We start from the raw sequence: 17628 nt of genomic DNA, 5'->3' as shown, positions 1-17628 counted from the left end.
TGGGACAGCACGAACAGACATATATCATTGTTTTTTACTTCAGGCATTTACGTCCAGATGACGCAAAACCCTTACGAATGGCCAGACTTTGGCCCAGTTTTCCTGACTTCTTACTAAATACAAACGTCTTCCAAACTTTAGATTTTATCGTGCACTCTAAACCATGTCGGCATGGTCGGACATGTTTTATTTTTACCTTGCCAGCAACGTGACGCTAATGAGAGTGTCGCATTGACCTTTGACCTCTTTACGAGAGTGGAGACGCTGTGCAGAGTTAGCATCGAAGCTTCAGTCAACCGATTTGTAACTTTAGAATCGGGCCGTCGGCTGGTTCATGGTACGTTTAGATCGATCCAGGGGGTCCGCGCATCTCTAACGTTAAAGCCGGATTCCGCTTTGTTTCGGGGTATCGTTACACCCCCAGTAAACATTATCCCTGCAAATGGCAAAATTATATCAGCACTGGCCCTTACACCAGCCTGACTTGTTGAAGAGCGACCTGGCGAAGGCCACAAAACATGGAGGGACACACACACAGTCACTCAGCACCACCTTGTAGCCCTCATAACACAATTCCTCATCTCGCTAATCGCTTCTGATGTCCTGTCGAAGCGGTGCGGGATCACAGCGAGGGGCAAGTGCCAACACACTCCAATTTCACCAGACAAATCTGTCGACGGACGATTGAATTACAAAGGCTCACTCTTGTCGGTCTCACCCCACTCATCTTGCTACATGCTTTTCATTCCCCCCGTCGTCGGCTTTTAGGTTCCCGTTCCGTCATGTTTTTGTTGCCTGAGGGGTAAACACTGTAGGGACTGGAGGTGAGTGCAGGGCCTGGGGATAAGTGTGTGAGTGTACAAATATTGTGTATGCGTGGTGCAAATGCACGCATGTTGGGCTTTTAAAAATGATGAAAATGTGTGGTGACGGGCAGATGTACAGAGGAGTTAGCAACACAACAAACACACACACACACACACACAGCACAAACACCCCTTTCCACAACCAACCGTCCTGACTCAGAGCCTTGATGTTGAAGCGTCAGTGGCGTTAGGGGACGGAAAACATTACGGCTCTGCTGACAACCTGTTGTTTCTGTTTAACTAACGGACAACTTCCTCCCTCCCGTGTGTTGAGAGTCATTAATATCACAACTTCTTCGGCTGCATTCAGAATCAAGCTCCGATGTTGGGTTGCGTTTCTCCAAAAGTTGAATGTGTTTCAACTTTTCTTTCGCCATTCTCCTCCCTTTTCGCTATCTGGATGTTATCGTTTTTGTTAGGGTGCCGTCGCTGCGTCCTGGGCTTAGTGCCGCCCAAGACGATTGTGATTGGTTTGAAGAAAAACAAACAAGCCTGTGCGTTTTTTTCCCCCCTATCCCAGAATTGGTTGATGGGAGATAGGTCTGGCTATGTGAGACTAAGTCAAAAACCACACCCACAGAGTCCTAATGAATACCTTTAGCCAAGATTTTAAGTGTCAGAATTTTAAGGAAATAATTCAACACTCCTTGAAAAGTTGGATCATTCACTGAGAAACACTTGCACACCGAACAACACCATCCTACACTACAAATAGCCAGGTTTACGTTTCTGCTTGTGTGAAGATGAAACAAACGAGAGGCAAGTTTTGGAGTTGTTGGTAGAGAAATGTTTTAGCCAGGCTAGCTGTTTCCCCGATTTCAGCCTTTATGCTAAGCTAGGCTAACCACATTCTGGTTTTAGCTCCAAAAATCACACAACACACAGACGTGAGATTGATATGACAAATCACTGTCAACTATTAACAGTATAGGCTACTAAGGAACGTATCCAAAAACCGAAACAGACTCTCCGTGCTTTGAAAAATCCAATGCGAGCTTTTCCTCACTGAATTAAAATCGTTAAGTGGATCTTCAAGCTACTTGTCCTTTTAAAAAGGACTGCGGCATGTTACAGTGTAGTGCCATCAATCATTTCACAGTCTGTATCCACAGATAATCCCTGAGAGAAGGTAGAGTGTGAGGTGGAGACAGGGCCAGGATGGTGGAGGGGGGGTGTGATGGTTTGCCGAACTTGTTTGGACAGACGCTGAACTATCCAAACAGAGTTGTAAGCAGCAGATGCCGGCCGTGTCCTGACTTGAAGTTCTGCACCTCTACTCCGTTGCAACAGGCATCACAATCATGCGCTCGGCCTCCGTCTTCCCACAAGCACCGACAGGCAGAGTGGGGCTGACAGACAGAGATGTGTTGTGCTGAATCCCTTCTTCTGTTCTCCTCGCTGCAAAATACCCTTTTTAACTCGTTATGGTGCCTTGACATGCGAGTGTCCTGTAGGGGCCAATATCCAGGCCAGGATTTACTCTTGTAACCTACACTTCGGAGCAGACCCTACAATTCCTGAGAGACCAGACATTACAACTCTTTCCACCAACAAACACAGATTTCTTTGGTGCCATATTTGAGTTTCAACAATCATCCATATGTACAGTATACTTGCAGCCCGATCACCATTTGCGGAGTTTTTCCTCGTCGGAATCAAGGTGTCTGAGGACAGAGGGCGTCGTATGCTGCGCAGACTGTGAGGCTCCCCAAGGGAAATGTGTGATTTGTAACATTGAGCCAAATAAATAGAACGGACTTAACACGACCGCGGTAGCTTCACCACAGCGAAAGATGCAGTTGTCAGGAGTCTCTCATATAAGCGCACAGACACTCTTGTCTGACTGATAAACCTAAAAGTAAGCCAAGAAGCAGAGTGGGTCGCGCTGATTGATTAATTATTATCACATCCGTCAGTGTTTTTCTCCCTCTCAAAACATGACTTTACAGCAGCTCATAGCGCAGACGGCTGCTCAAAAGGCCCTGACGTACAGGAAGCACACTGTTCATGTTATTCTACTTTTTCTTTACAACAAGGACTGTAAACACCTGATTCCAGTTGTAAAAATGAAGCATCTTTAAAATAATCTCAAGAAGAATAAACACGCATAAACACACCAATAGCTGCAACACAGACACACACACACACACACGTGCAAGGTAAGATTAGTGCACATGTATCCTCACACACACACACACCAGACCAAATATTTAGTTTTTCTTCTTTATTGACTTCTGACTATGAGGGCAGAGTCCTCACCTGCAGGCAAACACCTGGACCTGCAACGGTAGACAGAGCTTTGCACACACTGAGAGAGAGAGAGAGAGAGAGAGAGAGAGAGAAAGGCTGTGAATGTTGGCCTAAAGCAAGGTACAAATATTGCATGAAGCAGGGGAGGGAAAACCAAGGAGACAAAAGGAAAGCTGAAGAGTAAAGAGGAGTGGGTGAATGAGGAAGACAAAGGCAGAACGTGAAAGCAAGGTGGGGCAGACAAAGAGGGGGGGGGGACCAAAGAAACACAATAATTAATCATCAACCACCGGGTCTGAAAAGTGAACCCAATGCTGCAGTGCATTACACCTGCATTCTTTCTAATGGCCAGCAGAGGGGGTGACTCCACTGGTTGCAAAAAAAATTGTCAGATTGCATAGAAGTCTATGAGAAAATGGCCCTACTTCTCATTTGATTTATTACCTCAGCAAACATTTTCCTAATGAGATTATGGTCTCAATCAGATCAGTTTCAAGTCAACGCAGCACGATGTTCATTTTGTAAATGATGGTCCCATTTAGAAGTACATTTACAAGCTAATTTTGTTAGCAGCTACTTCGCGCGGCGTAGCCAGGAGTCAGGTTGCCGGTATAGGTAGGCGGGCATAGTGTCCATGGGATGGCCAAAATGGCAAACTCGAGGCTTCAAAACGGTAGTCCACAAACCAATGGGTGACGTCACACGGTGGCTACGTCCACTTCTGTTATACGGTCTATGGTCTGAACCTGAAGGCAGCAGTTTAATACTGGTAACAGGAGCGATGTAACTGAACAAAGCATGGGCTATACTGAGGGGGGTGGGCTGTGTGTCAAATCTCAGCTCACACTGTTACCATGGCATCTCAACACACACACTAGACCCAGATGTCCAATAGTAATGATGTCATCCTCAGCAGGACCAACAGTATTGACAGGGCTGGAATAATAGAGCCAGCTGCTGTGAAAACTCAAAGCTTGTGTAATGTAGTCAAAGCCTGTGCGTATAAATGGATAAAGTTCCAAATCTTGATAATGATCATTAGAAATATATCAACAAAAGTTGTGGTTACACATAGTCGTAAGTTCTCATTCTCGTTAAACATTCAACAGATTTATGTGGAGCCCATCGTGGAGTCACGGAGAAAACAAGACAACACAAATCTGCGTGCGCCAGCTCAGTGTTTATTTAGATTTGACCGGAGGTGCCAAGCCAGCGTTAACAGCAGGAACTGGGAGTCCGAAAGTTGTTGCGGTTACTCTAGTCCGTTAGCAGCACGCGAATGCGTTTTTGTGTTTAGGCGTCTAAATACCGAATGAATCCTTTCGTATCAATATTGCCATTTCATTCATCACGACACTTTCTTTATACGGGCGTGATGCACTGCAGGTTGATGACGGTGGCCAGCCAGCTTTGGCCGCAATCTGTGCACTGCATATTGTATAAATAATAATATAATGTGTTGATTTATCCCGCTTTGCCTGTTTAACAATGTGAAATATCGCTCAATGCTAAAATTACCTTGGGTTAATTTGTGTGAATTAATTATTAGTTACTGTATAAAATGCATTCAAATGAAACATCATAAGAACAGAAAAATCTCTTACTACACACAGCTTATTGTCATAGGCAAACTGTGACGAGGTTTAAGGGATAACAAGCAAGGGAGCTTGTTGTTTGCGCCCTGCTTTTTCCGCCATGACACCAGCATTAACAACACAGGAGCCTTGTGACCTCGCAGCCACCTTGTACAGTAATAATACAGTAATGCTTGTGTTGTTACAAAGTCTGAAGTTCCTGAGGAAGATGTCCCGCCGTGGTATCTACGCACAGTGTGTGTACACAATGCTAAAATAGAGAATATCACTACGGGGAAGGGAAAAACATCATGAGATAGAAACGTCAGTCTAAACCCCCCCCCCTTTGTTTTCTATATGACCCTCTGCTCCCCTCCTCTGTGTCCGCAGGTTACAAAGTCGGTTCAGTTAGCTCCATCCTCTCTACCAGCCAGCAGGATGTGTACAATTTGTCTGCCTGCTATTGTCCGCTGTCACGTAGTGACGGGCTGCGGCAAAGCTGGCCTGGCCTCCCAAGCAACCGAGGAAATACCGAGCCTCGGGCACACACACACACACACACACACAAACAATAAAGGGTAAAAAAAAAAAAAAAAAAGACAAAAGACTGTACAAAGTATGAAGACTTCTTGGAATTCAAATTCGGGACAGAGCCAGGTCAGCTGAGGTAAGGAAAGTGGGGACCACGGTACATAAACAGTCCTCCACAAATCAGCGCTCAGGTCTACGCGAGGTCTCTGTATGCTTATAATCTGCACGGGCTGGGTATCAAACCTTCTGACTGCAACGTGTCCGTACAACGTCGGACGTAGCCCCTCCCAGATGCTGTCAGGACAGTTTCGGCAAACACTTTGTTTGAAACACACCGGGGCCTTTACCCTCTACTACCCACTACTTTGGGTGTCAGCCCAGTGTCTCCGGGAATTACCGCACGTTCATCCATAATTTGCATCCAATGCCACTGCCAATGCAGAACCACACCGCCGCTGTGGACGGAAAGAATTCAAAACGTTGTAACTGAAAGTAGTCCAGTTTCGCAGAATCTTCCAATATCGACACTCTTGTCAGGTGATGATTATTGATTACGATGATTATTTGGGGCAAAAACATTTCACGTTTGGCACCTTTGGCTTTGTTTTGTCAAATGAAAGGAGGAAAACTGGCTTATATTTCTCTAAGTAATCGTTTTGGAATTCATCCTTAACATTACTCTGTGCTCTTTGTCCTCGACTTTAAATATCGGTAACAATTCATTCTTTTCTTCTCTTGCTGTGCAAAATATACAAAGTTGTTGGGTCAGTATGTGCACAATATGTGGGCTAATTAAAGTGTTTTTAATAGAGCCGACATGAACGGTCGATTAATCGATTCGTCGACTGATCGGCCGCTACTTAGATCATTGATTGGTGGTGAAGTCATTCGTTTTAAAGCTAAAATGTCCAATTTGACTGAGCTCACTCTGGCTCTGGAAACTGCGATGGGTACCCTTTGCTAGCTGACATTTTATAGAGCAAACGATTAACCGAATAGTCAAGATTATAGCTGGCAGACGAACACATCATGGAAACAATTATTAGCTGCAGCCCCAATTTCCTACAACAACACTTGAAGGCGTTAATCAAGAGGCAAAACGCTGCAGGCTAGCCTAAATGTACACACACATAGACGGCTAATGATGGCGGCTAGTGCTTCATCAGAAGTCATCCCCGGCGCCGCGGTAGTTTCATCAACAGTTCCAGCCTAATTACTCTCTCTGCTTTTGTCTGTTCCGGGTTCCTGTGTTGTATTTGATTAATTGGACTCTTGCCCCACAACCTTGAGCTGCTGGAGAGCACCCTCCTCCACCCACAGTCTGTTGCATTCAATGGTGGGAGTGGTTTGGAGGGGGGGGGGGGGGGTGCAGATCAGCTGATGCCTGTGGCTCCACTTCAAGATGTGGCAACCCTTAACCGACTGCCTTAACATCCTCAAAACGAAGGCGTTTGAATTGACAGATGGACGTATTTGGAGATACTGTTACTTACTCTCAAAAATACAGACCTTGGGAGGTCTTGTCTGGGGGTCACAGCGTGGGGAGTTGACAGAGATCCAGGCTCCCAGCTGGTCCCCCACCCCCCACCCCCCCTCCTGCAGGGCTGCTCCCAGCATCAGCAGCCCTGCAGCCTCCAGCCCGGGGCATCGCACACCCTGAGTCTGCCAATTCATCACACTCCCTCCCTCCCTGCCTGCCTCCTCTTCCTCTCCTGCCACATGCTCCTTTGTACCTTCTTACAGTCCCATTCACAACACCGAAGCTCCAGTGTTTTCTGAGAATAATTCAAGGTCGACAAATAGACCGAGTCTATTACAAAGACGGCAAATATGGCAATAAGTTCAGTATAAAAGTCACATGCAAAACACCACAAAGACCCTGTAATGTTGTTGGGGGGGGGGGGGGGGGGGGGTTCAAGGGACTTATCAAAGCACCAAAGCACACAAAGTTGACTCTGACCGCTGTACTTCTTTAGAGAGAAAGGAGTTTACAGGAGTTTTATGTCGACATGAAAGAAAAGCCAACATCCTCTCCATCACTCCCCTGAAGGGAGCTACAGAGCCAAGCTAGCAGCTCGTGACAGCAAGCAAAGCTAACGGCTAACCGCGAACAGACAAGACAGCAAAGTGCTTCAGCTTACCTTTGTCGTTTTTCTCCTTTTCCATGATAAAATAATAATAATGATAATAATAATTTAAAGTATTCCCTCTCGGACCGGTGACAATAGAGGCAGGGCGGGTGCGCCCGTCAAAACACCGCAGCCGTAGTTACTGACAGCAGGGTCGGCCAATCGTGGGCTCCGCCACCAGGGGCGGGTCTTGTGGGACACCTTGCTCACGGAGAAGGGGAGGGGAGGGGAGGGTGATGTGTAGCAGGGGGGGGTTGCAAAGAGACAGGTTGAAACGGAGGAATACCCTGACTACAGCAAACATAATGAACAAAAAAAAAAACATAAAATAATAATAACACAAAAAAAGCATGAAGATTGCAGAGTTTCAGCCAACATTTGGATCAGCTTACTTGCAAAGTTGCAAGAGAAACAAAATATTTCATCCTTGGCAGCGACAAAAGCGCGATGAGGTTTGTGTGGTTTTGTTCAGGTTTGAGGACGACCGTAGTTTCAGTTAAGCATCGAAGGCAGACATCTTTCCCTCACCTCCACCAAGTGTTTTAGTTAGCCTAACGCCACGCGATGCTCGGTGATGAACAAACGCTGTGAGAGGAAATGATGAGTTACGAAAATGAAACTCATTCTCATCGCGATGGGACGCTCCCCTCGAGATCCAGTTTAGATTTAATCGGATAAGACATTCAGCACGAATGAGGAAACGTGGCTGTTAAGGGATTAGAGAGAGAGAGGATACGGCCGAGGACAAGCGGGAGATGTTTCGTCCGGAGAACGCGGTGATACATTGTTTGTCCGGACAAGTAAATCCTCTTGGCAGACATTCAACATTTATTACAACACCGGCAATCGGGTGTTTTGCGAAATTTGCAAAAAAAGCCAGACAGGAAACAAATCAGACAGGGATGCAGCTGAAACAAGGCCTTGCCCGTCAGACGCTGTGATTTCCTTTGGATGATTGATGATCAATTCCAAGTCGAAATGTACATTTCAAGATAAACAGACACTTTCGTGAAACTGGGAACTTCATTCTCTTAAACTGGAGAAAAAAAAATGGGGATCAATGTAGTTTCTCTATGTGAATCATGGGGCTCTGAGCGGTGAGGGGAAAAGTCTTCAGGGTGGTTTTCTCCCAGTCAGAGGCCTGTTTGTGTAATCCAGTCTGGGTGCCCCCCCAACTCAGGTGTAGCATCACTCTTTCTTGCTTCATTTGGAATTACTGCTCATATTTACAGTTTTTGGATGACTGTTCACATCTTTCTCGGATGTGACCTACCATGTGATGAGGTAAATGAGAAAATTGTGTCGTCAAAACTGGAAGCCATTGGAGCCTCATAACACCCTGATTAGGATAACCAGTGTAATCTTTAACGAGGACCTATTATGCTTTTCCTTATTTTCTGTCATATATATATAATGTTACAATGTCGGATATTCATACTAAATGTCGCCAAAGTTGCCAAATAATGAGGTTAAACGTATGTAAAAGTAATCCCTGTGAGCTAAATGTTCTGAACGCTCCGTTTCAGTTTTTAACCACCGTGTCTATCTGATGTCAGAGAGACCCGGATGTCCTTATATGGTATCTCTGCTCCTGTTTATGTCAACGTTGCTCAGTAACGTTAGGTTTACAGTTTGCCTTTGGAAATTCTTCCAAAGACTCCCAGAGCTTGACCGGCCAATCAGAAAAAAGTGGGCTTCTGGGGGGGGCTTAAAGAGACAGGAGCTCCAACGGCTTGTTTCAGACAGAGGGTGAACTGAGGGGGCTGCATGAAGGACCAGTAGAAGATAAATCAGGACTTTTTAACTGTGAATAACGCAAAGCTGCTCTAGTGGAATCACAAAATGAAAATATACAGCTGGAAATGAGCATAATAGGTCCCCTTAAAGCGTTATCAGTGTATAGTCAGAGGTCGCGCCTGATGTAGAATGAAGGCCATCCAGTCCGTGGTCCATGTAGCTGCTCGTAGATGGCTGACTGCGGTGCTATCTGCTGGTGCTGGAGGGAACCACAGCAGCAGCACCATGTTATTTTCAACTCTACTGTAGCATGGCAGATTTTTCCGCTGACAAATTTAAACATTTGTACTACTACAACCTCCGGCTTATGTTAATGTTCCTTCAGCTGAATGAATGTGACAACTGACACCAGCCGCAGTGTTTTTTCGACGTGTCCTCTGTTCTTCAGAGCTCCGTCTCTGGCTTTGGAGATGAGCTTTCCCAGCTTTTTGACAACCTCCTTTCACCACTGGAACGACAGAAATGGCAAAAACTCCTTTTGCGTCTTCAAAAAACGTCCACACACACACACACACACTTCCTGCATACGTCACACACTTTACTTGAAATTCATACGTAACATGACATTCATTTAACAAAGTCAAGCACTCCAAATCCATTGTGACTCTGTGGTTTGGATAAAGCACTTTAATAGCATGATGAATATTAGAAAGAGGACATGACGCTTTATGGCAACAGTTAGTGTGTTACTTACAGGAGCAAAATCAATTTGACACTCGGGTTAAACTCAAAATCTGATGTTTCTCTTCTAAAGCTTCTCTTCTCTGTGATGCTATTCATTTCAACACTAAGCCCCCCCCCCCTTAAGATTTCAAAATAAAATCCCTTCTTTAATATTGCAATTAAATAAATACCTAACACAAGCTAATGGAAGCAGCTGACCTGGGCATTTCATTTGACAGAACACACCAGAAAATAATCAACCACTCAAAACCACATTGATGATAAACGCTTTCGTACATTTCTAATCTGAGGGCAGTGGGCAAACTCCAATTTTCCCATCCTCATGCATGCCTGAAGAGTTATACACCATGGCTTGTATACAGACAAATGTATCTGGTATATGTCCAGTATATGTTCTCATACATCTTGCAGTATGTTAGATGGCGCCTCAATCACTTCTTTGCGCTCCAGAGATCGTCAAAGCAAAGCTCGTGGGACTTTCAGCTTAAATGTGGAGCTTTTACGTCACACGACAAGGCTTTCAAACGACGACAACACACACACACACACACACACAAAGAGTTAAGTCTCTATCTGAGAAGATATAACACAGTTTAGAGTATTGAGTTTTAAATCAAGCAAGACCCCACTTGTTATGCCTAAGTGCTGCTGCAGGTCTGTGAAGCTTAACAAAGTCAGCATGGGCTTTTTTTCTCTTCTCTGGTAACAAAATCATGATTTCTCTCAGCTGCAGTCTCGCAATTGGTTTAAATGATCCTTTCCAGAAGTCAAAAATAGCTTATAAAAATAATTTCTTTTGGGGTTATTTTTTATTTTTTTATTTTTTTGATGTGAGTGCACGTCGTTATGGCAATGCTGCATGTTTGACACCTTTACACACCCTGATATCATCCGCACTGTATGTGTTCTGCAGGGCCCCTCCTTAGGCCTCCTCCTCTCTGTCTGTGATTCACTGCCATGTTGTGGCCCCTATCCAGCCCTGGCTCTCCTATCTGTGCTGATTTACGAGATGCTTGTGTAAGATACGGGACCTCGTTCAAACATATCAGGGCACGCATATCAAGTCTTCCCCCACCTTCTCTGACTGGAGAGAACATGAAGGCAATATTGAAAGCAAGAGCGTATGATAAGGTGCTTTTTGAGTTAAAAGATCAGAGGAGCTGGATTCATCTCGTATTCCGGTCTTTGAACAATGAGTGTTTTCAAGTCTGCAGGCTCTTCACTGTCCTGAAGCAATGGTGTAACAATGGCAATGAACGAGAGGAACTTAAAATGACTGAGAAACAGTGAGAGAGAGAGAAAAGGCAGCGCCGGCAGACAGAAGATACGTAGAGACAGATGACAGAAGATGGCACGATAAACCCTTGCAAAGTGAAAACAAACTGATGGAAAACTTGCGATAGAAACGGGGAGGTAAGTCAAGATTGACAAGAGTAGAAGAAGGCGCGCATGAAACAGTCAGAACCACAGAAACCTGGGGGTGGGGGCGGAGAAAGGCCTGCACGAGAATTAGAAAAAGCCGTTGTTGGTTGTTTTTTTGCCAGGGTGTATGTAAAGCGCCGAGATGAGCGGGAGGGGGAGGATGCAGAGACCACACGAGAGGCGAGGAGCATCAACACAGGCCATGCAAAACACAGCTCCTCGTCCTCCTCTGTAAGGTTGTCAGTCAAACATTCGGACCACATCGCATACAAAAAGCTATAGATGCTGCCTCGACATCGTGAAAATGTTCCTGCAGGGGGGCACCTCTCTCCGTGGCGCCACAGGCAGAGATGGCATGGCGTTTTACAGGTGGAAAGTAAGGGTATCATGGCGGTGCATATATAGATATTTCAGAGGGATTTTTCTTTTCCGCTTCCTCCCAGACAGGACGGATGCTTGTTGAGATGTTGCTATTTTTTTATTTTTTTTCCTCTTTTCTCCCCCCCTCCTCCTGTTTAAAAAAGGCGCGCCTTCTTCTTCATGTCGTTCTTCTTCCAGAGGGCCAGGCGGTCAAACTGCTCCAGGGTCATGCCGAAAACACGCTGGAAGTCCTCAGGAGATAGGTGTCTCTGGAAAAACAAGCAAAACACAGCAAAGTGTTACGTTGAGCAATCGTGCGCTTTATTTGCTTGTGAATTCAACTTTTCAATTTGTGTCTGTTGCTTCTTTCAAAAGTTGCATGGTGGCTTTTGCCAGAGCGAACCAGTGGGATCATTTCTGCCTCCGGGCCAGCTGGACTTTTCTCACCCACTTCTGCCGCCTGGTATATCAGTATATAAGTCAGCAAGCCTCATGCACTCATCAGTCCTAAAATCATGTTTGCGTTAGCCACATAAGGAGGCGTTTACGTTGCCGTCGGTGCTGAGGCTTAACACGTCAAATCCGGTCCGGCGCCTTGGAAGTTCATCCAAACAAAGCCGCTATCCAAAACTTGGCAAACACTCCTGTAAATGTCAGAAATATACCATGGAACAAAAAACATGCATGGTATTGATTTATACCCAGAACAAGAACTTAACAAAAAACTTTATTTTAAGACTTTGGCTACACTGTGCACAGCAGTTATGCGTCTCTGATGATAGTGATAGTAAATTAGAGGTAGGCTGTTGCTGTGCCGTAGCCAATCACCTGGTTTCCATGCCAACCAACACAGGGGATTTGGCAAAAACCATCCAGATCCCTTTCATTTTTCATCTGCCATGCTGACAGGTTAACGAAGGATGATAGTAAAATTACAACAAATACAACCTCCATTATCAGGGAAATTAGATTTTCACAATATTATTACGTTATCGAGTAAAGTCAAACCATCAAACCCAATCAGCGATGTCGCAAGAGTGTGTTCTCTCTCAGTGGTCAATGGCATCACCGACAGGGGGTGTGGCTGGACTGTGGAGTCAACCTTTAAGGCAGTCCACACAGTAAGTTACACTAGCTCAAACAATAGATCTTTTCCTGCATTTCAAACACAGAAACCTGGTCCCTAGATTTGGGTTTGCGCTCCCGAACAAGTTCCTCCTAAAGCCATACTTTCTGATGTCCCAACAACTATTGGGGAGTCTGCAGGCCCCCCATATTGTACAGCATTCAGACAGTAGTCACGTACTTGGAGTTGCTAATATTACTGCTGAAACACATTTACACAAATTCCCGTTGAGTTTAGTTTCTTGAACTATTTAGTTTGAGAGATCAAAACTTTATTGTCAAAAGACCAACTGGACTTTACAGAACTGAAGAAACGTAGCAGCTACAGATTCTGGTTCACAATCGTATATGTTTCGTACATTTATGTATCATAAAACATAATTACAAATCTTTTTTTATATATCTACAATCCTATAAAATCCTACCTAGAGCCCACACCATGCTACCTACCTAAATGAGTGCTAAAGACAGGGTCGAGGGCCACAAAAGGTCGATAAAATGTAAATTAAATGTCTGTGTTTACAGACGTAAGGTCCTGGAAAAGCTCAATGATTGGAAAACGTGCAAAATGTCAGCTATTGATGACTTAAAACAAAAAAGGGAACTAAACTAAACTAAAAGGGACTGGAATGACTGAAAGAGCATCTCGTCTCATACTGTATAAACTACAGTGAATGTATGTCTAAATGTTGTTTACGTCAGACTTTTTAGCATTACACCTACGGTCATTACAGTTAGGACTGGGAGATAAAATGATTATAATAATTACCTCCATATAATTTTTCTCCCAATATCACAAATGGTCGTTAAATGTTAGGATACCAACAGCCAATCTGAAAGACTGGTAAGCGAAATGGGCGACGCCAAAGAACATGGCGTCTTTATGCTAAGTTAGGCTAACTGCATCCTGACTCCACCTCTGTACGCAAAGACATCGATATGAATTTATATCCGTCTTCTCGTCTCACTCTCTGAAAGAAAGCAAACGTAGCGGACTCCATATCTAAGGTACCGTTAGCTAGTTTTGCGCATTGTTTGCACTGTAGGGGAGCACAGAACAGTCACATCGAAAACGTCCTTCAGATAGAAATCAGTCCGAGGGCTGTTGCAGGCAACCGAGAAAGTCGGGCAGGGTCTCATTTTTCAAACAGAAAGCGATTAATACATGTACAAAAAATCTCATATAGTACCTTTAAGCTACGCCCCTGAACACAGAACACCTCTCCTCACACAGCAGCCACCAGTAACAGATCAAAAATATCCCATTTGGTTGTGTTGCCTCATGGTAAAGTGTCTCCGCCTTGGCTCTGAGTTTAGTCCGGGTAAACCGACACCACTCCGGGGCCAAGGATCAGGAACAGTGGTGAGTAAAAAAAAAAAGAGATTGGAATATTTCTTTCTGACACACACACACACACGCACACAGTCACACTAATGACAATACGGCTCCAGTTATGGTGATCCCAACCACAAAGGCGATCTCTTGCGTCAGTAACACCTCGATATCCCGACGGTCCACCTCCTCTTAGGACAACATTCCCATAAAGGTCCACAGGGAGCGGTCATATTAGGGTTACTGAAGGCCAAATGTTTTAAAGGGGTGTTTTTGTAAAACAAAAGGTTCATGAAACCTCTTTTGAGGACAGGAGCAAATTTTTAAACAGGGTTTTAATCCAACGTGGAACTTAAATTGAGACTACTGATTAAGATATTTCCTGTTTTCGACTGAACAAACTTCAGAGTTCTGAATCTGTAAATGGGTAGTGTAAGAATAACAGCTGCAGGAAATGAGTTCTTATGGGACATTAAGTTCAATTGTGCTTAATTTTTTTGTTATAAGACATGCATGCGGGTTAAACTTGCTGTGACCCAGCGCGAGAGCAAGTTATGTGATCCAGCATCAGAAAGTTGAAACCAATACTGCTGCCAATTGGATTCACATTCAATAAAATCCCACAATTTATGAACTTTATTTAGCATGCCGCAGCTTGAACTGGAGTTTTCTTTCAGCAAACTACACCACGCTACTATAACAGCCTCCACTCTTCTGGTTGCAGGCTTTCCCCCAGATTGTGTCCCATTCAGCCACATTAGTGGCTGCGGGTCAGGCTGTATCACCCAAAAGGTGTTGGATGGGGATGAAGTCAGTGCTCTGTGTAGGCCGGTCAAGGTCCAAAACCAAACTGAAACCACTGAAAGAACACTATTGTGGAACTACTGTGTGTTGTAACATGAAGATTTACCCTACATGAAGGTAAAGGCTTCAGTATGCTTCAAAGGTGTTGTCTGAGGCATAAGTCTTTCTACCTGTTCCACAGGCTACACTCGGGGTGGGGGCTGGTGCCACCACACACCTCCTTACTATTATTTAAGAAAGCAACCTGAGCCTTGAGGACAAAGTTGCCATCGGTCAACCCAAGGCGAGTAACGCTAGCCTAGCAGCTAACGCTACCTCTAACGCTACTTCCAAACAGTCACTCTTTTGGGTTATTCATACACACAGGACAATTTCAATTTTGTACAATTACAGGATTGTACAATTTCCCCCCGGGGATCAATAAAGTATTTCTGATTCTGAGGACTATAACTTGTTCCCCGTGGTCAACCCCCTATACCAGTGGTTCCCAACGTTTTTCTTAAGGGACCCTATTTTACAGCCTGAAAATGACGAGGGCTTCACGACCCTCCGTGGACCTTTGGGGAACCATGATGGGGGTCGGGACCCCCAGGTTCCCAACCTCTGCCCTATACATTGTTTTTTTTTACCAGAGACTTTGTTCATTCATTCAACTCACCAATTACATTTTCAGCAAATTTCCTCCTACCACATGATCACCACACTGCTAGATAAATATGAATACTCTCCCCTTGTGGAAAGATATCAAACTTTTGTAGTTTTCCTCTTATATTACACTCATTTTTTGTTGTTGTTACCTTTGATTGAAGGGGGCGTTTTTGTCGTGTTTTGACTCGGAGCTCCTCGGACTCATGAAATACTTACTCACAATCTTTTGGCCATACAGTACATCTATTTCTTTCTTTTTTCTTTTTTTTTTCAATGCAAAATTGCCTTTACACAAATTGGAGATCGCATTTCTCTAGGCTTTGGTTGATACTTTTATCATACTGATACTTCTATGACCTGTGGAAAGAGGGGGGAGGGGGGACAACAGAGCAGGGAGAAGAAGAACAGAGCTCACCTCCAGTCTGGTGCGGTCTACATCTCTGGGAAGCTTCACTTTCACTCTATGCGTCACTGCCAGAATTTCATAAGGGTAGATCTGGCACACACAAAGTAAGCATTGTGAGAGATTTATTAGGGAACACAATTATAATCCAGCGTCCAAACAAAGCTGCCAAGAATAATATTTGTGTTAACAAGTAGAGATGATAGAGGTATTAACAAATGAGGGAAATCTTACCTTATATTCTGAGAGGGAGGAAAGGAGAGGGAGAAAGAGAGAATTAATCTGGTGGAACAATGCGTTTTTATATGAATAGCAGACCTATTATGAAAAGAGAGCCTGAAAAATAAATTACACCTTGTGGACTCAAATCTCCTCAAAAATATTGGGTTTCAAAGGCGTCAAAAGCATTATAAACGGTTGCTCTGCACACACACACACGCAGTTATGAGGTTGGCTTCCTGTCAACTCGGTCTTTGCCCAAGATACAGCGAGGACTGTACACACACACACACACACACACACACACACTTGTAAACACACACCAATAATTCTGCAGCTGGAAAAATGACATCACCTCTCTATGTTGTTACCTCCAGTAACTGATCTGGAGCCAGAGCTGCAAGGCTGTGCTTGCTTAGTCACAATGTAATCAGGGATTGTAAAGTGACCATAGATCTGTACTTAAAGTAAAGGTGACAAAGGCCGTTTCACATGTTTTAGTTTAAGATACTATTATCGGGGAGGGGGGGGGTTCTGTTTTGGGGATTGAGTCTGTGACCTATTGCATTAATATAGCTGTGAAGCTATTTTGGGGGTCCGAGGTCCTGTTCATTCTCTGCATGAACAGTGTTAGGTGACTGACGCTAGAGCATGTCCGAGGCTTGGAAGGACATGAAACTCAAAATAAATGTGGTGGTTTGATTAAAAAAAGCCAAAGATTATGTATATAAAAACTAGATTAGAGAAGTTTGACTCCTAAGTAGCATTTTGGTATGAAATCTCCAATAACCGATCTTCAAATGTTGTTGCATGTGTTACTAATTTGCTAGAGGAAGCTAAAGACTGCACTTTGAACAAACACACTAAAACATTCACATTGTGGGTCAATTTTGGATGAATTCCCCAATTGCAATGACTTACTGTCTTGCATGATTTGGCCTAGAGAGAGCACATACACATTGAACTAGAGACCATCTTGTGATGGGATCACGCCAACCGCGACGCCCGTGAACATGTTGATATTCCAACCCATGAGTACTGACTACACCCACACACTAACATACTGGGATACAGTGATCCGAGACTTAAAACGAATGTGGGCCAGGCCCTATTTCCTAACCCCTGCACCAGGTACCACACGCTGTCGCGGTTGCTAAAAATACTGTAGAGGCTTAAGAATCGAACCCATGGGGACTCCACAGGTCATGGTGGTGAGATCTGAACCAATGGAGGATTGTACTGCAGTAGATGATTCTACCCATTCTTCCAGTCTGTCCAGAAGTATTTTATTGTCAGAGGTATTAAAAGCTGCACTACAGAAATTATGTTTTACCTGAACATTTAACACCTTTATTGGTGAAGTCTTGGTTCCTTGATGTGGTCTGAAGCCAGATATAAATTTGTTGGAAAGGCTATTTACAATGAAGACGTAGTTGAGTTCAACGAACACAGATTTCTCAATTTACCCAATGAAAGGTGCATT

At 44.3% G+C, this 17628-nt stretch overlaps 1 protein-coding gene across 1 annotated transcript in view; it reads right to left on the bottom strand.

Moving 5' to 3' along the window:
- Positions 1-11743: 11743 nt before the first annotated feature.
- ablim2 (actin binding LIM protein family, member 2) overlaps positions 11744-17628 on the bottom strand; it is a 61519-nt gene continuing 55634 nt past the window's right edge. The window contains exons 22-24 of the mRNA XM_070930263.1: positions 16161-16168; positions 15939-16019; positions 11744-11882 (exon numbers count right to left, since the gene is read on the bottom strand). Coding sequence (XP_070786364.1) covers positions 11769-11882; positions 15939-16019; positions 16161-16168 — 203 coding nt within the window. The 3' untranslated portion in view covers positions 11744-11768. The remainder of the gene's footprint in view (positions 11883-15938; positions 16020-16160; positions 16169-17628) is intronic.

This window comes from Enoplosus armatus, chromosome 23 (genome assembly GCF_043641665.1).
Source record: "Enoplosus armatus isolate fEnoArm2 chromosome 23, fEnoArm2.hap1, whole genome shotgun sequence".
Taxonomy (NCBI): Eukaryota; Metazoa; Chordata; class Actinopteri; order Centrarchiformes; family Enoplosidae; genus Enoplosus; species Enoplosus armatus.
This window is presented reverse-complemented; position numbering and strand designations above follow the sequence as displayed.